This window comes from Neovison vison, chromosome 8 (genome assembly GCF_020171115.1).
Source record: "Neovison vison isolate M4711 chromosome 8, ASM_NN_V1, whole genome shotgun sequence".
Lineage (NCBI taxonomy): Eukaryota > Metazoa > Chordata > Mammalia > Carnivora > Mustelidae > Neogale > Neogale vison.
In genome coordinates, this window is record NC_058098.1 from 103973031 (window position 1) to 103996262 (window position 23232).

Consider the following 23232-nt stretch of genomic DNA (forward strand, 5'->3'; position numbering starts at 1 on the left):
AGACTAGGGACGCCTGGGTGGCTCAGTTGGTTGGACGACTGCCTTCGGCTCAGGGCGTGATCCTGGAGTCCCGGGATCGAGTCCCGCATCAGGCTCCCAGCTCCATGGGGAGTCTGCTTCGCTCTCTGACCTTCTCCTCGCTCGTGCTCTCTCTCACTGTCTCTCTCTCTCAAATAAATAAATAAAATCTTTAAAAAAAAAAAAAAAAAGAAATGAACAGACTATAGAAAGCAAGCCGATCCAAATGGCGCAAGGGATCGAGTGTCGTGGCTGCTGTGGTGCGCCACAGAGAATTCCCCTTTAGGACCGAGATCCTCATTTCCTCAGCCACCAGGACTCTTGGCGGCCAATGGCTCACCGCTGAATCTTTCCCTAGAAACTGTTCTGGGCAAAGGAGAGTTGGCTTGCCCAAGAGTATGTGTCCCTCCCCACCCCCCGACCCCCCTCCCACCCCGTCTCTGGTGGCAGCCCATATTCAAGGACTAGTCAGTGTATGAGAACAAAGGTCTGGCCCCTTGCTGCCATTTGGGGCAAATCCAAAGGACTATTCCAGCTCTAGAACTCTCTGTGAGATTGACTGAGTCCTTCGTTGCAACTGCTTTGCAGTTCAACTCTTCCATCGAAATTAACCTTGCCTCGCTCCCTCATTTGCAGGTGTTGGTCCTGAGATGATTCCCCAATAAACCTGCACACAGATCTCATCAGATTCTGTGTCTGCTCTTCTAGCTCTCATTTTCCCACTCTTCCCTTACAGCTGTGATACAGGGTATATGACCTAGACTTTGACAAACAGACACATTCACCTTGGACTTTGAATCAGGGGTTAATAATGCTAAGAAGTGGGCCCCTGGGCAGCTCAGCCGGCTCAACGTCAGCCTTCGGCTCAGGTCATGATCCCAGGGTCCTGGGATGGAGCCCCGCATTGGGCTCCCTACTCAGTGGAGAGCCTGCTTCTCCCTGTCCCTCTGCTGCTCCCCCTGCTTGTGCTCTTTCTCTCTCTGCCGAATAAATACATAAATAAAATATTAAAGAAGAAGAAGAAGAATGCAAGGAAGCAGAGTCATGGCATGTGCTTTTTGGTGCTTTGGTAGCTGCGGCTTGTCGGCGCACCCGGGGGAACAGGGAAGGAGGGCAGCAGCACCAACCAGTGCATGAGACCAGCAATGTGCGAGGTGGAAACTGGTGTACAGTGCCAGCCATGGCAAGTGGGTCTTGCCCACGTCAATTCTGCAACATGTATTTGTCTCCTTTTATATTTCACTGTGTTTTCAGCATTTTACGAATTGTCCGTTTTCTATAACAAGGCACAAATTTTTTCAATATATATATTTTATGAACCTAATAAACATATACACACACGTGCACACACACACATGCAAAATGTAGCAGGTAAAAAGTTCCCTATTAGCTTATCTCCAAAAAATAGCACTGTTTACTGCTTGGTAGATTTTTTATGGGACCAATATTCTTTCCATGATTTGGAAATCAATACTATTTAAAAACCCAAAAGATGGGGCACCTGGCTGGCTTAGTCAGTAGGGCATGTGGCCCTTGATCTCAGGGTCATGAGTTCAAGCCCCATGTTGTGTGTGGAGCCCTCTTTCGAAATAAAAGAAAAACCCAAAAGATGACAAGAATTGGGACTGGAAAGTTTATGCCAGAATTTGGCTAATCATAGGGCTCTGGCAGGAAAAATTAACTCTCTTTACCAAAACCAGATATGCCCCACGTCAAGATACTGGGATACTTTTTCCTTTTTCTTTCTTTCTTTCTTTTTTTTTAAAACATTTTATTTATTTATTTGACAGAGAGAGATCACAAGCAGGCAGAGAGGCAGGCAGAGAGAGAGGAGGAAGTAGGCTCTCCAAGGAGCAGAGAGCCCGATGTGGGGCTCGATCCCAGGACCCTGGGATCATGACCCGAGCCAAAAGCAGAGGCTTTAACCCACTGAGCCACCCAGGTGCCCCCTTTTTCCTTTTTCTAACGATTTTATTTTGGGGGTGCCTGGGTGGCACAGTCGATTAACCATCTGACTCTTGCTTTCAGCTCAGATTGTGATCTCGGGGTGGTGAGATCAATTCCCACATTGGGCTCCAAGCTCAGCATGGAATCTGCTTGAGACACTCTCTCCTTTCCCTCTGGCCCTCCCTGCTGCTCTCTCTCAAAAATAAATAAATCTTTAAAAAAGAGAAAGAAAGAAAGATTGATCTTAAGTAATCTCTACACCAGGAAGGGACTGAAACAACCCTGAGATCAAGTGTGGCTTGCTCTGCCCACAGCCAGCTGCCCCAATACTGGAATACTTTTGAAGCTACATTAGAGGAAAGTACTAGAGTGCTACCTCCTCTTTCAAAATCAGAGAGAAAAAGAGAACAAAGCATATGTAATTTTGCTGGGAACAATAACACAAAATGATCAGAAGTTGGAAAGTCTGTAGTAAATTGAGAAAGGAACGTGAACGTGTTAGAGGAAAACACGGAAACATAAAATTTATGCTGATAAATTGTCATCTCCCCCATCCCTCATCTTTCATATTTCCCCAATTGGAAATGAGGCCAAAAGTGTCCTTGACAGCTGATTTGGCTGTATAATGAGGAGGAGATAGAACAACCCATGGCTCTGTTTCCCTGTTTCATAGATGAGGAAACCAAAGCTTCAGGATGTGAACTTGACCTTTCCAGAGTTCCATTGTAATGATCAGAACCCTAGTGCAAACCAAAATACTCACAACTTTGGCTTTTGCATGGTTCTTCATCTTGGGAACAGCAGAGAAGATGGGTTTCTTGCACAACTTTATTTATTACATCCAAAGAACGCTTAATAATCATTTATTGGGATGATTCAGTGGGATTTTTACACATGGGAAAATTCTTAGAACTCATGGAATGAGTAGGCTGTGTCCTCTTGCTCAAATCTTAACTCACCCATAAAATGATTTAATTCCATATTTACAAAAGAATAAATGACAGAGCTGGGAAAATTCATTATAAACCACAGCAGATCCATCACGAACACCCTATAGCAACGTGAACAGCGCTTCAAACACATACTTCTTTTTTTTTTTTTAAGATTTTATTTATTTATTAGAGAGAGAGAGAGAGCACACACAAGCAGGCAGAGTGGGAGAGAGAAGCAGGCTCCCTGCTGAGCAAGGAGCCTGATGTGGGACTCGACCCCAGGACCCTGGGATCATGACCTGAGAAGAAGACCGTGGCTTAACCGACTGAGCCACACAGGCGTCCTTTAAACACATACTTCTGTATTAAGCTGGTGCTACATGCCAGGCAACTTTTGGACCACCTGCAAGGAATAATCATTCCTTCAGAAATAGCAAACCAAAAAATACAATCCGGGGAAAAGTGTCTTCAGGTAATGAATGGTTTGTAAAAAGAATCCAAAAACAGAACGTAAATATTTTCTGCCAAGTACTTGCTGGTCAGTAATGTAATGAGTACTACAGGCTATCACCACCTCGTTCTTTCCACAAGCTTTGTGAATTTGTCTGAGTAATATACATGGCACTTGAAACACTTCATCTCTGCTTTGTACGGTAGAGAGTAGTGGTGTGAAGCCATGAGAACACCACGTATGATGTTTGCCCCAAGTACTGAATTCTGACATCGTAGCTTAAAGCAGCCATAGGCAATATGGGACTTAGCATGACCATGCTTCATTAAAACTTTATCAACACTGAGATTTGAAGTTGGTATAATTTTCATGTCACAAACTGTTACCCTTCTTTGATTTATTTGGGGAACCATTTAAAAAAATGTAAGAAATATTGTTAGTTCACAGGCCCTATGGGAACAAGGAAGAGGTTCAAGTTTGCCTGCTCTAGACAGTCGCTTCTTGTTTGCCCTCTTTGCCCGATATTGCGAATCACCAAATGCTCTGAGGAGATCAAATAAGAGTCAGTATAAACCTTAGTGAACTTCCCTTCTCTTTGGTATCTTGACTTCTTAAGTCCTGGCCAATTTGATGCACTCTGATGCCTTCACATCAGCTGGGTTTTGTTGTCATTTTATTTTAGTATTTTACCCAGCATTTATAGTGGTTCTTGATGGAAAAGTCAATCTGACATTAATATTCCATTAGAATGGGAAGCAGAAGTCTATAAACATTTTATTTAATTATTTATTTATTATTATTTTTTAATAGGCTCCATGCTCAGCATGGAGTCTAACTCCAGGCTTGAACTCAGGTCCCTGAGATCAAGATTTGGGACACTTAACCCACTGAGCCACCCAGGCCCCCCGGAAGTCTATATACGTTAATTTTAATCTGCTATTTTCGCTATCATGGACCTCTTTCCACACGGACAAACGTATTTTTACAACGTCATAGCATTCCATCCAATGAATGCATCATGATTTTATTTAACAATTCCCTATCTGGAGACAATGAGATTGTTTCCAGCTTTTTACTGTGATGAACACACTTGTATGCCTGGTTATTTTCTTGGTATAAAATCCTTAAAGTGTATAGGTGAGTCAAAGGTGTATACATTTCAAGGTTTTTCATAGCTATTGCCCAACTGCCTTTCAGAAATGTTACACATAGCCATGCCCAGCAGCTCTATGTTTCCCAACAGGGGGACCAGTGCTGGGTGTAATTGTTTCTGCCTTTGCCAATCTGATAGGTGAAAAATGGCACCTCTGTGATGTTTTCAGTTTGCATTTCTTCCAGGGCAGTAGGTGTGGCTGGCAGATAATGGCTTCCTCCCAAAGATATGTCCCTGTACTAATCCCTGGAACCTGTGGATGTTACCTAATAAGGAAAAGAGGTCTTTGCAGATGTGATTAAGTTAAGGAAGTTGAGTCGGGGAGATTATCCAAGATTATCTTGGTGGGCCCTAAAGGACATCATAAGTGTCCTTCCTTCTAAGGAAGCAGAGAGAGAGATGGGACAGGCAGAGAAGAAGGCCGTGTGACCACAGAGGCAGAAATCAGAGTGACGAGATCTCATAGAAGGCAGGCAGCCACCAGAAGCTAGAAGAGGCAAGGAATATATTCTCCCTACAGCCTCAGGAGGGAATTTGGCCCTGCCAACACATTGATTTTGATTTAGTGAAACTCATTTTGGACTTCCGGTCTCCCCATCAGTGAGCAAATGCCTTTCCAGTGTTTTAAGCCACCAAGTTTGGGATAATTGTTACAGTAACCATGGGAAACTAACACAACAGGATTTTCATATGTCTATGGGCCACATGAAAACATTTCTTTTAGAAACTTATAAAAATTAAGTATCACCCAATAATATGAACAGTATAATTCTGTTTATGTGTAGGTAAATCTGAAATTTGTATATGTGTTTACACATGCCTGGGAAAATGTGTGGAAGGATACACCCAACCACTAACAGTGTTTCACTGGAGTGAGGTGTGGCAAGTGGGAAGGACTTTTACCTTTTACCCAAGATGCTATTCCAGGGACGCCTGGGTGGCTCAGTCCATTAAGTGGCTGCCTTTGGCTCAGGTCATGATCTCAGGGTCCTGGGATGGAGCCTTGCATTGGGCTCCCGGCTCAGCAGAGAGCCTGCTTCTCCCTCTCCCTCTGCCTGCTGCTCTGCCTGCCTGTGCTCTCTCTCTACATCTCTGTCAAATAAATAAATAAAATATTTATATATCTACAAAAGAAAGATGCTATTCCAGATCCATGGATATTGTTTGAAAAAGGTTTGAGGCTGTATTCATGTATTAATTGTGTGAAAAAGAGATAAGGCATCTTTGGTTGTGATAAACAGTAAAATGTGTAGAAAGCAGAATAAAATAGGCTCTCTCCTCTCCTCTCTCCCCTTTCTCAGATGTATTTATTGATAAGTTGGTGTGTATCTTCACAGACTCTTCTATGCAGAAACAAATATATATATATTTAATTTTGGGGGTGGGGTGGGGGAGGGAGAAGCAGGCTTCCTGCTGAGCAGAGAGCCCAGATGGGAGGCTTGATTCCAGGACCCTGGGATCATGACCCGAGCCAAAGGCAGACACTAAACGAATGAGCCACCCAGGCACCCCTATGTATTTAATTTTTAAGAAACAAAATTAAAATGAAAGACTGAGGGCCGTATATACTTTCTTTCATTTAATGTTTCTCTAAAGTCATTCTAGGATCCTTATGTGCCGGGGCCTTATTCTTTTGAGCTGGTTGCTGCACAGACCCTCACTGTGAGACCCAGAACCCCTCTTCCCAACTTCCCTGCAGCTTTGAACTTCCTCGCATCTGTGACTTTGTCCGTGTGTGGGGGAATTGCTGTAGAAAACTCCCTGCCACTTGCGATGAAAACAGTTTTTAGGTATTCCCATTCTGCCTTTCAGTCGCTTTTAAGATGGATGCTCTCGCCAACTCTTCCCCAGTGTGGATGGCACGAGATCCACTTTTTTAAACTTTCCCGAACTGGCTGGAGAGGGATGCTATCTTAAAGTAATTCTAAGAGGCATTTCTTTCGCACGAGGATGTTGGGTTATTTTTTATAGGCTCCTTGGCTTCCGAGGCAGGTCTGTGGACGGCTTCAGAGGTCACAGGCACACAATTTTCCTTCGCAACGAACCCAATCCGAATCCTTTCTGAAACGAGGACTGTGCATTATTCGTTGACGGACCTGGTCTGGAACTCTGCGGCGAAGGTGATCTTTGGGATTTCAGCAGCGGCTGAGTTTGGACACCTGAATGAGGTAAAAAGCCTGAGCTAGGGAGGGGGCACGTTGGAACCCCGCAGGAAGGAGGAGTGGAAGGGCGCCCGGGATATTCCAGGGTGCCATAAATTTGCGGGATCCTCTGTCCTACGCATCCGGCGAGGGCAAGCCGACTGGCGGGATCCGTGCTCCGAACTCCAAGCTGCGAGTGTCCGCGGCAGGTCTGTGTGTCCGAAGCTTGCCCGCAGGGGGCAGTGCCGCCCGCCAGCGCGCCGCTGCGGTGGGAGGGGGTGTGGAAGCGGTGCGGAGTTCTGGGGGTTCTTTGGAAGAAAGTTAGGGGATGCCTAGCGGTGGGGGCGGTGGGCTGGAGGGTGCAGGCGGGCCGCCGGGGGCGCAGGGCGAGGCGCAGGGGAGGGGGCCAGAGAGGGGAGGGGGAAGGAGGGCGAGGACGGTACGCGCGGCGGGGAGGCGCAGCCCCCGGAAGGTGTGAGTGAGCGGTGTGCGAGTGTGAATGCAAGTGAGTGTGTGCGCGCCGGAGCTCTCCGGGTTCCGCGAGGCGCGCGGGTGTCAGCTTGCAGCCGGGGCTCCTCCCTCCGGCCCCCCTGCCCAGGCCGGCGATCCCTCCTTCCTCCGCCGCTCGCCCCTCCCCGGCGGGCCAGGCGCTGGGACGCCCCGGCGGAGCAGGCGGCGGCGGCGGCGACGAGTTGGGGAGCGCTGGGCTGGACGCTGCCTGAGGGGCCCGAGCCGAGCCGCCCCCGCCCCGGCCCCGCCGCGCCGGCCAGCTTCCCGCGGGGCCACGCCCTGTCAAACTTTGTTGCTGCGGCCGCCGCGGCGGCGAGCCGAGCGGGCCGGCGAGCGGGAGGGAGAGAGGGAGGGGCGGGCGCCGGGCCGGGCCGGGCCGGGCGCGGGCGGCGAGGGGCTCGGAGAGCGGCGGCCCCGGCCCGCGCGGCCCCACCATGCCCCAGCTCGGCGGCGGCGGGGGCGGCGGGGGCGGCGGCGGCGGCGGCGGCGCCTCGGGCGCCGGGGCGGCAGGCGGAGGGGACGACCTCGGGGCGAACGACGAGCTGATCCCCTTCCAAGACGAGGGGGGCGAGGAGCAGGAGCCGAGCAGCGACAGTGCCTCTGGGCAGCGGGACTTGGACGAGGTCAAGTCGTCCCTGGTCAACGAGTCGGAGAACCAGAGCAGCAGCTCGGACTCGGAGGTAAGGAGGCTCCCGCGGCCGACCCTGGGGGACCCCGGCCCCGCGCCCGCTCACCCGCCCTCGCCTTTGTGTCTCCTCCGCAGGCGGAGAGGCGCCCGCAGCCCGCCCGGGACGCCTTCCAGAAGCCGCGGGACTATTTCGCCGAAGGTACGTGTGGGTCGCGGCAGCCCCCAGTCCCGGGCCCCGTTGCGCCCAGCGCCGCAGCTCAGGCCGCCCACGGTTCCCCCGGCCCCGCGACCGTGCCCCTGCTTTCCGCCCCCCCGCGGCCACAGCCGTCCTGGAGCGCGGTCCCCGCCCCGGGTCCCCTGCCGCCTCACCGTCCCGGGGGCCTGGGCCTCACCCCCGCCTCGGTCTTATCCGCAGTGAGAAGGCCCCAGGACGGCGCGTTCTTTAAGGGCCCCCCGTACCCTGGGTACCCGTTCCTGATGATCCCGGACTTGAGCAGTCCGTACCTCTCCAATGGACCCTTGTCTCCCGGAGGAGCGCGCACGGTGAGTGCCTGTCCGGCCGCGCCGGGGCGGGTGGGAGGCCGGGACGGCGGGATGCGCCCCCGGCTCGGCGATGGGGTGGGGGATGGGACCGGCCCGGGAGGATCCCAGGCAGAACATGTTTGCGGAGTTGAACTATTCTGTGGCGGCCGAGCGGTAGGCTGCGCTGGGCAGTGTCTGGATGAAAGTAAAGTTCCGATGTATTTTCCCCTTCTGTTGGGGAGAGGCTTTGGGGTTCACTCCAGGGGGTCTTCCCTGGCCTCCAAAATTTCGTTGCTGGCGGTAAAGGAAAACTTGGGTTTGTGCCGGCTTTTTTTTGGCGCCGGGGGCGGGGGGGCCTCGCTTTCCTTCCTGGAAATCCGTCAGCTTTCCCTGGCGGTTGGGCAGTGGGCCGGGGGAGCTGGGTTGGCGACGTTGCCCCCGACTTCAGTTTCACTGAGCGGCTGCGAGTTGGTTCCTAAGAAACCCAAGATTCGCGGCGGATTATTCACACCCCAGCCCCTGACCCCCAGCCTTGGAGCAGGGGCCTCAACTGTTCTGTGGAGTTTGGGATTTTAAACTCGCCTAGAAGATTTGGAGGGTGACCCGAGGCATTCTTCAAGTTGAGGAACTTGGCTTTTTCCCTCTTTGTTGCCGGCTTTTCTCATTTAAAGCGAGCGCTGCGACACTTTAAACCTGTTAATGGGCGAGCATTGTGTGCTGCGCGCTGGCATTTAGAGCCGTGATTAAGCAAATTGACCGGGCCCCAGACGACGTGCAAATGAGGGAGGATTCCATCGCCCCCTCCCTGGCCCTAAATTCGCGCCCCCCGCGTCGCGAGGGGCGCAGCGCTGGGCTGGCAAGGCCTTTGTGTCCCCCGAGCAGCCAAGTCACCCCACCCCGGGGCCCACTGCCCAGGTGCTAGGTCCGATGGCGGATATTCGGTGAGCGCCTACCTCCTGTGACTGTGTGCCAGGCTCTTGCGCGCTGTCCCTTGGGCGCCACGCGCGCCTTGGTGGTTCTCTTTGCTTACCAGTGCCCGCCAGTTCTTGATTCGGGGGCGGGAGGTGTTGGCGCCTCAGGAGCAGGTCCGACAAATTCACTTTTCGCTTAAGCTGTTCTTAAATATTGATCATAACTAAAGGGCCGTTTGAGAAATGCCTGGTGGGAAATGGGCGCTGCTTGCTGGCGTGGTACAGAGTCGGTGGAGAGCGGAGGCACAGTGGTGGGCTCGGTGGAGACGCTCTCCTTCCCGGAAGGGTTGTGGGAGTGGAGGTGGGGGCTCTGACCTGGGGAGAGGGGCGTGGGACCACACACCTTCACCTTTCAAGCCGGGAAGCCCCTGCAGCTTTGTCCCTGCTTTGGAGCACCCCAGGAAGTCCTGAATCTAAGCTGGATATAGGCATCTGACTGGTGCCTTTTCTCATTCATATTGAAAGTGGGTAAAGTAAAAGTTGAGCAAAACAAGCTGCATTGACTTTGTAGGTTTCCATTGATTCCTTTCTCTCTGCACAGGTGTAGCTCGTTTCTGCAAGCTTTGAAAGCTCACTTTTGCTCGGGTCCCTGTCACTTTGTGGGAGATGCTAGCAAAGTCCCATTTTTCCATTTACCATTAGATGTCTGGAAAGTAGAGTCTGGGAGACATTAAGGTCCATGAGTCAGCACTGATCCAGGTCCTGGTGCAGATAAAGTCACCAGAAATGTCCCAAATATGACCAATCATCTCCCTGGAGCAGGCTATTCCCTTCCACCCACCTGATTCTCTTTAGGGTGTTTTCATTCTTCCTCTTTGAACGGTGGCCCTGACAAGTGTCTTCCTCTGTTGCTTCCCACCCCCACCCCGAGAGCCCCAGGGGATGGTTTTTCTGTTTGTGTCCATTCCCTTCTTTCTGTCAGCGTCTTCTACTGTCCTTTGTTCCTTCTTCCACCTTACATGTTCTTTTGCCTAAGAACTTTCATAGGCTTATTCTCGCTGGTACTGGGGATTCCTGATGACTAAATCCAAGCCTGCTGGGGAATTTTGGAGCCCTCCTTGGAGAAGCCAGCTTTTCTCTGCCTGTCTCTGACTGTCCCTGCTCTTTCCTGCAGCTGTTCCCTGCCCAGGCCCACGTCACCGTCTTCCTTTTAAGCCTCCAGGGGTGCTTGCATCTCTTGCTGTCAACCTTTCCTAAGGAACTTAGGGTGCCCTATCCCACTCCCATACATAGGCCTGTCCCCCTGGTGAACTGCCCCGACAGAACTAATTTCAGGTTCCCTGTAGTTCCTGTGCCCCTTCTGTGCCCATAATTGTGTTAGGCCCGCCTGGTTATGAAGTTCGTTGGGAACGTTTCCTGCCATTAGATGAGCTCCAGAATCTGCTCCTTTTGACCCTCTCCTTGAACATCATGGGCTTTTAGGAAAGCAAGTGAGGAAACACTTAAGCACTTGATTGTCTGGACGGTAAGGTTGAGATGATGCTTTTCCTGTGGGTGATTATATTGTGATTAAAGTGGGCAAACTGTAGGTGCAGACAAAGTGGCCCTCGGTTGGGGTCCAGGCCTGGTAAAATGAATGCAGATAGAGAGGGGATGGGGAGGGAGGGGTGAGGCAGGGCAGGGGTGCCTGGAATATATGATCTGCTCTCTCTTGGCATCCCAGGTCTTTTTTTTGTTGTTGTTTTACTACTACATTTCACCTTAGGCGTTGGCCCTCTAAAGCCTATGAGTAGTATAAAATTAGGTGACTTCAGTTCTCTGCTGCTCTCATGCTTTCTGGAAAAACCAAGCCACAAGCAAAAGTCGGGATTGGCTGGGATGTTCTCAGGGTGTTAATTGAGCCTAGGAATTGCAAGCAGCAGGGCTGCATCATCCCCTGGCGCAATTCCTGCTGGGCTGACTGGGGGGCAGGGGTGGGGTGGGGAGGCAGCTGGCCGGTTCTGCAATTTGGGCATCTCTTCCCCATCCCTTACCTTTGCCCTGCACTCTGGCTTGGCTGGGAGGCTGGGAAGTGGCCTCTTCCTGAGGCTCTTTAGAGAAGAGGTCCCCTTAGCCTGGGGTGTGTGCCAAGCCTCCCGCCCATGATTCATTCTCCTCTGGAGCCCTGGGGACCCCGCGGCCTCTGAAGAGATGAATAAGAGCCACAAACCGCCTTTCGCTCCTTCAGAGCGAAAAGGCTTCATGCGTTTACTAAACCATGTTGGTGTCATTGACTGGTTTTTCGTTAGGAAAGCGTAAGCCAACGCGGGAGAAAGTGGATGTTGAAAATAGTGTTAAGACTAATAAGGGCCCAGACAAAATTGCTGAATGTGGTTCGGTGACTTAGCTGGGAGCTGGTGGAGAGGCAGTGGACCATGGCGTGAGTGCTCATTACATTTTGGAAAAGAACAGTTCTAGGTAGAGTAGTTGCCAAGGGAGTCTCTAGTTTTGGGGTCCAATTTCTACATTTAAGAGCTACTATCATGTAGCTCAAGCGTCATCCGTGGGCACCTTCCTCACACCAGCTCCACTCAGGTTTCTGTAGGAAACGTTCTGTTCTCCAGACGTGTGCCTGCTTTCAATCCTTCATATCCCACCGCTACCCATGGCCAGTCTGGCTAGCATCCTGGATGCGCCTGGTTCCTTCTGACACCAAGAAACCTCAGCAGACATCTTTGTGTGCAGAGGGAGAAATGGTCTGTCTTTAGGAATTGTATGTAGGAGTGAATAAGTAAATCCTTTTCTTTTGGAAGATCAGTATATAAACGTGCTGCTTTTGGTAAAATTCTTTAAAGCCATTTCATCTAAATATAACTTCTCCCCCCCCCCCGCAAATATAACTCAGTGTTTAATGAGAGTTTTTTACATGGAATGAGCTTTTGCAGGGGCCCTGCCTGGGTTGCTGCAGTTTTGGCCTTGGATTTCTAGGGTGATGGGATGACAACGGGTAACCGTCTGTGGAGGGAGCTTGAACACTATCTGTCTTTTTCCTTTGGGTAGGTGGGTGGATCGGGTGGGGAATGCCTGACTTGCTTTACTTTTGGAAAGTTCTAGGTTGGACTATTCATTGATCTCACTTCTTGGGATTCTGGAGGAGAAAGTAGGCTAGGATACAAACAGAAATCTAACCTTGAACAGAGTGTTCCTGCCTTTACAGTGATGTGCAGTATTACCCCCCCCCCCAGAAATTGTGACCTGAAAAATAATTTAAATGGTTAAGTCATTGGAAGATGCAGTCAATCCAGATTGTACAGTACAACTTCCTACTTGCGTTCCAGTTTAAAGTCAACTTTACGTGCCAAACTGGGAAACTTTAGGTCGGCACCCTCAAGATGAACTCGGAACTCCTCAAGTTCATCTGATATTTACTAAGGACCTGTCATGGGCAGCAGGAAACAGGATGAAGTCGGCCCAGCTTTGCTCTACAGGGCGTAAAAATTGATCAGTATGAACATAGACCCCTCTATGGTATTGAGAGTCCACAAAACCCAGAGAATTTTCAGAGGAAAGAGAATAGAAAAGTTGTTTTGGGCTAGCATGATCAAGGAACACAGGGAGAGGAAGTTGTTTTGAACTAGTCCCTGAGGTGCCTGGCTGTCGCCGTCGGTGGAGCATGTGACTCTTGATCCCGAGGTTGTGAGTTCAAGTCCCCCACTGGGTGTAGAGATTACTTAAAAATAAAATCTAGTGGCTGCCTGGGTGGCTCAGTGGGTTAAGCCTCTGCCTTGGGCTCAGGTCATGATCTCAGGGTCCTGGGATTGAGCCCCATATTGGGCTCTCTGCTCAGCAGGGAGCCTGCTTCCCTTCCTCTCTCTCCTGCCTCTCTGCCTACTTGTGATCTCTCTCTGTCAAATAAATAAAATCTTAAAAAAAAAAAAATCTAGAAACAACAAACAAACCACCCCTCCCCCGCCAAAACCTAGACTAGTCCTTAAAACTCAGTCATTCTTTAAATCAAAGTGATCCTTGTTAATTAAAAAAAAAAAAATGGAAACAAACAGTACATTCGTCCCCCATCCCAATTAGGAGGTAGAAGCCAGCACTGGGAGAGGAAAGGCCAAAAGTTCAGGGCTTTTTGGGGTAATACAAGTAATTCCATTTGTCTGGAAAGGATGAGGGGCAGGGGAAGCCTTGAATGTCAGTGAAAGAATCGGTCTTAGTCAAAAGCAGCAGGGAACCATTTTAAAAGCTGGGAAGTGATGTGACTGGTTTGTGTGCTTAGATCATAGTGATTGGAGGGAGAGGACCCAGAAGGAGCCACGAGGGTTAGGAAACTCCTAGGGGTTGGGGCTGAGGTGAAAAAAGTCCAAGAGTATCTGAATGGAGAGGAAGGATAGGAAGGGAGAGACTGGAATGGTTGCTTGAGTTTCTGCAGAAAGGGGTAAGAAGTGGAGGCAGAAGGTGGCTGATGTCACAGTTAACTCTCTCTAAGCCTCCGTGACCTGGGGGAATGCCTTCTTCTCGGTGGGGCACTGATGTGCCATCTTTGCCTGCCGCAGGCTGGACAGATGCTCACACTGGCCATTTGGCAGTAACAGCTCACACAGGCTGTGAGGGGCTTTCGTCTGGAGGAAGTGCTGAGTTTGATCGGACACGCATGGGGTCTGAGGGGGTGATGAGCGGATAGTTGATATCGCAGCAACTAGGTGACGCAAGAAGGGACAGGATGCTCAGAACAGAGAAAGAAGTCGCTGAGGCAGCATGGAAAGGAGTCTCACCAAGGTAAGAGGTGTACCTAGATCCTGTGACATCCTCGAAGCTGGTCCTCCGTGTCAGATGCCATGAAGAAAAGACAAGAAGACGGTGGCGCGAAGAGGAGCTTTGGGAATGTAGCAATTAGGAAGTTATTGGTGCCCAGTGAGAGAAGTAATCCAGGCAAGTGGGGGTGATAAAGATAGAGATATTGGCTCAGCACTTCCCAGCTGCGTGCCCGGGTGCTATGCTGTGGACTGGTCCCCGGGAGTGGCCCATCCCTCCTGCAGCCGGAACCCCAGCCCGGACTGGCAGGCAGCCTCCCCTCCTGCCCCCTGTGTACCTTACACATTTCCTGTCCACCATAACCCAGAAGATGTGGAAAACCAGAGTCCGGACAATCTGTTGAAGTTTGGCTGCGGTAAGAGGAGGGAAAGAGGAGCCAGGGGCCGTGGAGAAGAGTCTGTCTGGGACGCTGGAGTGGGAGCTTGTTTGTAGGGCAGTAGTGTGGGATGGAAGATGAATGGGGGAGAAGACGGGAGGAAGAAGGGATGGCGCTGGAAATGGGAAGAAGTCAGTCTTGTTGCAGTGATGGACGTTCTCCTGATTGTGCAGACTGGCCCTGGAGCTGCAGATGAAGGTGTGGAAGGAAGCGGGGGGCGGGGGGGAGGTGGTGGCAGAAAGTGAGGGGCAGTGTATCGGGTGGCTGGATAGTTTTGGTATTCTCAAACCAAGGGCCAGTTGGCTAGGGTAAGGGTCCTGGATGTTTTGGCAGTACAAGCCCTTCCTCCGCATCCCATGAGAAAACCCAAACCTTTGGGGAACCTTTTAGCTCCATGTTAAATAATGAAAGGTTGTTGATTGAGAGCGAGGACACACCTGGGACATGTTTCCTCGTTTTAATGTCTGCAGCTGGCTGATTTTGAAGGAGGGTAAAGATGGGAATCAAAATACAGCTCATTTGCTGTCAGAGGCAGTTACTGGGATGTGATAAATAATTGGGATGGAAAAGGACTGTCCCGTTTAAAAGCATGTAGAGAACTGCCCAAATGGACTAATCTGATTGTATTTTTGGAGGTTTTTATATGTCCCATGCTTCATTATCTTCTCTCAGACTGGATTGGATTTCAGGGACAATGAAATAAATTGCAGTTTCCAAAACCTTGGCATTCGGGAATAAAGGGAACACAAGGTAAATAAAGGGGGCTCGCCCATTCCTCTCTACATTATGGGCGGCTCAATGAGCAACACTGGGGTGCTGGAGATTTTCTTTATTAGACTCATAAGGTTTTAGAGACACTCCGAGTTACCTCCATTGGCAGATACCTTTAAGGTTCCAAAATAAATTTTGGAATCCTAAATATTTTTGTTACATATATAGCTTGCAGATCTTCATGGGAAAATGAACAATTAGTTTAGAAATACATTTCAGAGTTTGAGAGTAAACCATAAGAATGTTTTCCTTAACATGGCCCTTTTCAGAAGCTTTTGTGGAAGTGGTAAGGGGTGATAACTAGTTACCTGGAGTCCTCAGGACAGGAAATAAATTCACACTCATACTCCCAGACTGTGCTATAGCATTTTAGAAATCTCAGTGGGGAATTGGCTTCCAGAGTCTCTGCCTCTGCCCCTCCCCCCATGCACATGCTCTCTCGCGCGCGCGCTCTCTCTCTCAAATAAACAAATCTTTTTTTTTGTTTTTTGTTTATTTTTTAAAAGATTTTTATTTATTTATTTGACAGAGATCACAAGTAGGCAGAGAGGCAGGCATAGAGAGGGAGGGGGAAGCAGGCTCCCCGAGGAGCAGAGAGCCCGATGTGGGGCTCTATCCCAGGACCCTGAGATCATGACCTGAGCTGAAGGCAGAGACTTTAACCCACTGAGCCACTCAGGCATCCCTCAAATAAACAAATCTTTAAAAAAAAAGAAAAGAAAATATATCTGTTTAATTCAAGAGGAACAAGGCCCCACGTTTTCACCATAGTTGTAGAAAGTAACCATAAAATAAATAGAAACAAAAAATTCCCGAAAGAAGAAACTACAAATAACAACCACATATGTGAAACTAATGTTTAGCCTCCTAGGTAGTCGAAACATGCTAATAAGGGAAAAAAATGCAAATAAAGAAAAGGATCTCTTTTTTCCCCCTACCAAATTACCAGAGATGTTGTCTTAATATGACTTTTAACTGCTGGCACATGTATGGTAAAGTGGGTGCTCTCATTTGCTGTTCCTGAAGGGTGTGAATAACCCCCCAAGGGCGCCTGGGTGGCTCAGTCTTTGGGTGTCTTCCTTTGGCTCAGGTCATGATCTCAGGGTCCTGGGATTGAGTCCCGCATTGGGCTCCCTGCTTGGCGGGAAGCCTGCTTCTCCCACTCCCCCTGCTTCTGTTCCTTCTCTCGTTGTGTCTCTCTCTGTCAAATAAATAAATAAGATCTAAAAAAAAAAAAACCTCCACCCCATTTGGAAAGCACCTGGCAATAGCTCTTAAAACCTTAATATTTCTTATAGCTTCTAATCTGCTAGGAAGTAGGTACTTGTTATTCCCATTTTGCTGCTGTGCAGGCAGACTAGTAGGGGTCAAGTATCTTGTTCAAGGTCACACCAGTGGTAATTGATGGTGCAAAGATTTCAACTTGGTTGTGAGTTTAAAGTCTAGGTCTTCCCATTCTACCCTTGTGACTGCTCATGTGCCTGATGTAACTAAGTCCTCCTCCCATGGTGAGGACAGCTGACCTTTGTTTCTCAGTTCCGAAATCCTGATGGGAGTTATCAGTTGTGGTGGGGGGTGCGTAGATTTGTCCTGACTTAACAAATTGGACCTGGGAACGCGCCTTCCCAAATAAACAGCAGTCGAAGTGAGCGGCTGGGGTTTAAGTTGTTCTAGGAGGACTGTACTCTGGAGGACTTAAATAACCTCTCGTGGGTGGCCCCCAGAAGTTCACCACCGCACGTTACCCTCTTTGGAGAAAAAAGTGGTTGTGTACCAACATTAGAACTTTTTTGAACTTGGGGACAGTTTTTCCTTGTTGAAATCGGTGAGGCCTGGGGGGAATACACAAGTGGGTCTCTGGTGTAGAAGAAGGTGGGAGGAGTCAACTGGCTTGCTACCCCTGCAATTTGTATTACAACATCGTTTGGTTAATAAATCAAGCTCTGGTGAACCAAGCGTGCAAATATTATTCCCTTATTGTTTATTTTATAAAATATCGGATAAATTCATTGCCTTTTTAAAGGTCTCTATGTTAAAAACCAGCCGCGGTCATTTAGAACTATTTCAGTAAATTGACTATTCAATAAATACCAAACATTTACACAGAGAAATATTTTAAGAATTGCAGAGAATTGGGGTGCCTGGGTGGCTCAGTGGGTTAAAGCCTCTGCCTTCAGCTTGGGTCATGATCCCAGCCAGGTTCCTGGGATTGAGCCCCACGTCCAGCTCTCTGCTCAGTGGGGAGCCTGCTTCCCTCCCTCTCTCTAGGCCTGCCTCTGCCTACTTGTGATCACTGTCAAATAAATAAATAAAATCTTTAAAAAAAAGTAAAAAGAATTGCAGAGAATGTATTAGTCTCCTCTCTACTCTCCTTTCTGTGTGTGTGTGGGGCAGTGTGGGTGTAAGATGATTTGAAATTAGGATTCAGGTCATTTGGTGCTTTTTCTTTCACTTCCCTTCCTGAAAACAATAGCATGGTGGAAAGATGAACAGGAGGGCCTTCTGAGTATGGTTGATAGAAGTTGGGGAGACACTTGGGGTCCTAGTTAAGCCCTTCTGGAGATCTGGGTATTATAAGACACTAAATCTTAATTAGATAAATGTTTTATACCTCATACAGTGAATGGGGCCATTGTTTGTAGGAACATCTGTCAAAAAACATGCAGAAAACAGAAAAAAAATAAGTGAGAGATAGTAAAACTATGATTAAAAGTGTAGCTGGACCTAGGGACATCTGGCTGGCTCAGTGGAGCATTTGACTCAGGGTCTTGAGTTCAAGTCCCATGTTGGGCTTAGAGCTTTATTTATTTATTTGTTTAAGAGGCAGACAGAGAACAAGCAGGGGAGGGGCAGAGGGAGAGGGAGAAGCAGACTCTCTACTGAGCAGGCAACCTGTTGTGGGGCTTGATCCCAGGACCCCAGGATCATAACCTGAACTGAAGGCAGAGGCTTAACCAGCGGAGCCAGCCAGGCATCCCCGAAGCTTACTTTAAAAAAAAAAAAAAAAAAAAAAAAAAGACGGATGTAACACTGAGGTAGAAAAACAAAAGAAGTAGGAATAGGTGGTATGAAAAGCTGATCAGTTTACAAGTTCAGATTTGTTGACAGTAATTTCTGGTGTTTCGGACTATATTTTTCTCCATAAATTTCAAAAAGGCTAAATTGGGGTTGCTAAGGTCAGATGGATGTATGCCACCTCCCTGCTAGGGGTGGTCCTCCCTGAGATTCTTCTGCAGGGACCTTGCCTGGGTACCTTTGGAGCCCTCCGAGCTAGAAGGGAACATCCAGCCCACCCCACCCGTGAGCAGCAGAAGCTCAGGGACATTGTGAGCTTGCCCGGGAGCCAACAGTTAGGAAGGATGGAAACAGGACTAGGGCTCGGTTCCATCATCGGGCTTCATTACTCTCTCCACTACTTGGGGGTCTACAGTGAGCCTCGTAGTGCCACAAAGGAAGTATGCCTCAAAATACTTCTTTATTTTATTAAATCGTAACACCTGATGCATGATAAGTGACTCCAGACATTTGTTGAATGTTGACAGCATGAATATTTATTTAAACATCAGCATTTAAAAAAATAGCCTGTAGGCACCTGCAGTGTTCTTGGGGCACTGTGTGGTACTGTTTACAACTCTTACCACATTGAATGCCTGCATGTCTGGTCTCATAATCTGTCTTATCCCGGAGGAAGCTGAGACAGAGCGTACGTGAGGAGCCCTCAGTTCCCTTTCTGGAAAGTGTTGGAGCCATCATTCTAGACACAGTGCTAGCCTGCCCCTCTGCTGAGCATTGACCACCAAATTCATGTGAAAATGCCCTTTGGAAATGATGTGTACAAGTTAAAAGAGGAGTGAGGAGTAACATGTCTGTATTTATTCATTTTGGTGGCATTTCCAGCCCTTTCCCTTAGGGGCACTTTTAATCCCTGCTTCTGCCTGGAACAGTCACGGCTTCAGTGTCTGGTCTTGACAGTTTCAGAGACAGTGTTCATTGTTGTCTCTTTCTTTGCTTTTCTGTGCTCTGTGGCTCCGTATAATCTGTTCCCTCCAATTTCCCTTGTGTTTTTCTTCTCACATCTTGAGGTGGTGAACTTGTTTCTTTAGATACCACGATATAAAATATTGTCAGGTGCATCTATTGACTCGGGCTGTTGCCTGCTTCCTACTCCCGGCCAAGTTCGACTTGCTTGTGTACATGTGAATATTCTTCTCTTTTCTTTGTTTTAAGATTTTATTTTCAAGCAGCCTCTACATCCAACCTGGGGCTTGAACCCAGAAAGGAGTCATGTGCTCCACCAAACGAGTCAGCCAGGTCCCCCAGAATATTACTTTCTTTCTTTCTTTTTTTTTTTTTTTTAAGATTTTATTTGTTTATTTATTGAGGGGGAGAGAGCACAAGTGGATGGAAGAGCAGAGTGAGAAACAGACTCCCCAGTGAGCAGGGGCTGGATCCCAGGACCACCTGAGCGGCAGGCAGGCAGACGCTTAATCAGATGCTTAACCGACTGAGCCTCCCAGGAGCCCTGAATATTATTTTCTAGGTAAATTGGGTATAGTCTTTGCTTATCAATTATATTATCTATTTAACTATTTTTTAGGAGGGTCCCAGAGCAGGGAAGTAGAGTATTAGAGTAGGAGTGTTAAAGATATGTGACATGAAAACACTTTTACAACATAATCTTTTCTGTGATAAAATGCTTGTCAGGGAGGGAGACTGTGGTGCTGTATTCTGGAGTGGGAAATGGGTCATGATGGCAAGGCTCTCACAAGGAGAGTTAACACAGGGAGGGGCTCGGATGGTGAGAACAACTGGAGTTTGGGAGAGCCCCCCCCTTAAAAGCGGTTGTGTTTGCTTGGCATTGAAGGAGGAGAGAGGAGTTGGGTGTGGTGAGCATCCCAAGGCCTGAGGGATAGAGGAGCAGACCCTGCCAACGGGCCACTCCTTTCCCTTGGGGAGGCAGTATGGCTAAAGGGGTCTGGGACTTGAGTTTGGCCACAGTTGACGTCCCCTTGAAGCCCAATCCAGCCCTGGTCTGGCTCTGTGCTCCCGTATCCTAGGGTGCTGTTTGGCAAAATGGGGATAATGGTGTATTTGAAGGTTACTGAATTAACATTTTGGCTGTGAATAGACTGCATTTCAAAACCAGGATTTGGGACGCCTGGGTGGCTCATTTGGTTGGGCAGCTATCTTTGGCTCAGGTCATGATCCCAGGGTCTTGGGATGGAGTCCGGCATTGGGCTCTGCTCAGCAGGCAGCCTGCTTCTCCCTCTGCCTCTGCCTGCCACTCCCCTGCTTGTGTTCTCTCTCTCTGACAAATAAAGATATAAAACTTAGAAAAACAAACCAGGATTTGCGCAAGACTAAAACTAAATGCATCATAGAATGAATCTCTGGGATATAAAAAGAAATGAGTAATGTCATCCAGATAATTTGTAGTATTATTACAACTTTATTAAGATGTTTGGTGACCAAAAATTTTAACCAATATCTTTTTTTTTTAAAGATTTTATTTATTTATTTGACAGAGAGAAATCACAAGTAGATGGAGAGGCAGGCAGAGAGAAAGAGAGGGAAGCAGGCTCCCCGCTGAGCAGGGAGCCCGATGCGGGACTGGATCCCAGGACCCCGAGATCACGACCTGAGCCAAAGGCAGCGGCTCAACCCACTGAGCCACCCAGGCGCCCCAACCAGTATCTTTTTTTTAAGATTTTATTTATTTATTAGAGATCACAAGTAGGCAGAGAGGCAAGCAGAGAGCGAGAGGAGGAAGCAGGTTCCCCTCTGAGCAGAGAACCCAGTGTGGGGCTCGATTCCAGGACCCTGAGATCATGACCCAAGCCGAAGGCAGAGGCTTAACCCACTGAGCCACCCAGATGCCCCTTAACCAATTTCTTAATAAGTGGAAGTTTTCCTACAGTGTTTTAAAATATCTTTTTAAGAAATGATTAAATGGTATAGTCATAGGGGGACCAGAAATGCTTCAGCAAATTAATTAGCACATCATTTTTCAGTTCTTAATGCAGATTATGAATTTATATGGTTATCAGTTAACCTTTGGAAAGAGTTACATATCACTATAACAGAATTGCCAGTTTGTGTGAATTCTTAATCAAATAGCTCTCAACAGAATGACATATATACTGTTAGTTCATATTAGTTTTAACTTTTTAAAATAGTTTCAGATACAGAGAAAGTACAAAATAGTACAAAGAATTCCCACGTATTTTCCTCTAGATTTCCCCAAATGTTATTATTTGCTATATTCTTTTTATCTTTCTGTTTTTCTGTAACTTTATTTCTGATCCCTTTGAAAGTAAGTTGCAAATACAGTGCTCCCTTACTCCTAGATAATTTCACAGGTATGTTCTGACACCAGAGACAATCACCTCAACGTGGTTATCAAATCAGGACATTAACATAGGCCTATTGTCTCATCTGAAGACCTTATCAGATGTTGCTACTTCTCTTTAAACTGTCTTTTGTAGCAGAAGAAAACATTTAAAAAGAATTTGGGGGGCACCTGACTGGCTTAATCCAGGGAGCGTTTGGCTCTTGATCTCAGGGTTGTGAATTCGAGCCCTACATTGGTTGTAGATATAACTTAAAAATAAAATCTTCAAAAAAAAAAAAAAATGGGGCGAGGTGTCCAGGATGAGCCAAGTCATGTGTTACACTTGGTTGTGTCTGTTTAGCCTTCTTCAGTCTAGAACAGCTCTTTTGTCTTGTGTCTCTTGAATTACCCACTTTTGAAGACTCTAAGCCATTTATTTTGTAGAGGAACTTTGAATTCTGCTTTTTTCCCTAGATGTTTCGTCATGAATAGATTCAGGTTCTCTGTTGCTACCGGGTTCTCTTCTCAGCAGGCACCATCTATTCCCCCCCCCCCAGTTGATGTTAATTTTGATCACTTGGTAAAAATGGTGTCTGCCAGGTTTCTCCGAGGAAGTTACTATTTTTCCTCTTTGTAATTAGTAAGTGTCTTGTGGGAAGATACTTTGTGACTACATAAATAACCTGTTTCTCATCAAACTTTTATCCGCTGTTTAGTATCCACTGATGTTTCTTACCAGAAACAGTTATTACTCTGCAGTGGCCAAATTGATGGTCACATTTTGAAGAGTTTTGTCTTAATTATAAGACGAAGAACAAGATCTTTTTGGTCCGTGGGGGATGAAAAAAATGAGTATTGGGTTGTTGTTGTTGTTTTTTATGACAGTTTCCTCTTTTCATGGTTTTCTTCATCTTTATTATGCTTAGATCATAGGTGATTTATCAAGAAAGTGTGGTACATGATTTTGAAATCTTATGAAATATTGAGGTAGCAAACTTGGCATTCGGCTCTGTACTCTCCAGAGAATGTAAAGAACTTCCTACTTAAGTTTTTAGGTTTTTATCTGATGATTCCTGTGGAGTTTTTCACAGTCTGGATTTTGTTAAATGCAACCCTCTGATGTCCTGTAACATGTTTTTCTGTCCCTTGTAGTTTCTGACAATTGTTAGCTGGATTTAGATGCTTTTCTTTCCTTTCTTTTTTTTTTTTAAATTTGAAAATCTATTTGTCTTTATTTATTTTTAAGATTTTAGTTTATTTGAGAGAGAACATGAGGGAACATTAGCAGGGGGATCAGCAGGGAGAGAGAGAAGCAGACTCCCGGCTGAGCAGGGAGCCTGATGCGGGGCTTGATCCCCGGACTCTGAGATCATGACCTGAGCCCAAGGCAGATGCTTAACTGACTGAGCCACCCAGGGATCCCTCTGTTGGCTTTATTAAGTGACTTATGATTCAGGCAACATCCCATCCAGCAGGTAGGGGGAGTCCCCTGAATTTAGATTCATGATCAAGCTTCAGGGTTCTCTCTCTCTCTCTCTCTCTTTGTCTCTCTCCTTTTTAATTTATTTTTCAAAGTCTTTTTCATAGATGGGGGTCCTTATTTTACGAAACACTTAAGGTCTGGTTGTCTGTGAAATTCGCAGCCTCTGATGGCCATCACCTCCTTAGCAGTTTCAAAATGGTAGTAGTCTATCTGTGTCATTTCTTCTTCACCTATCAGCTACATTTTTTTAAAAGATGCATT

At 47.7% G+C, this 23232-nt stretch overlaps 1 protein-coding gene across 2 annotated transcripts in view; it reads left to right on the top strand.

The window, feature by feature from the left end:
* The first annotated feature begins 7583 nt into the window (after positions 1–7583).
* Positions 7584–23232, top strand: part of TCF7L1 (transcription factor 7 like 1) — a 153832-nt gene continuing 138183 nt past the window's right edge. For both annotated transcript variants that reach the window (XM_044261531.1, XM_044261532.1), the window contains exons 1-3: positions 7584–7832; positions 7916–7979; positions 8196–8323. In XM_044261531.1, coding sequence (XP_044117466.1) covers positions 7587–7832; positions 7916–7979; positions 8196–8323 — 438 coding nt within the window. In that variant the 5' untranslated portion in view covers positions 7584–7586. The remainder of the gene's footprint in view (positions 7833–7915; positions 7980–8195; positions 8324–23232) is intronic.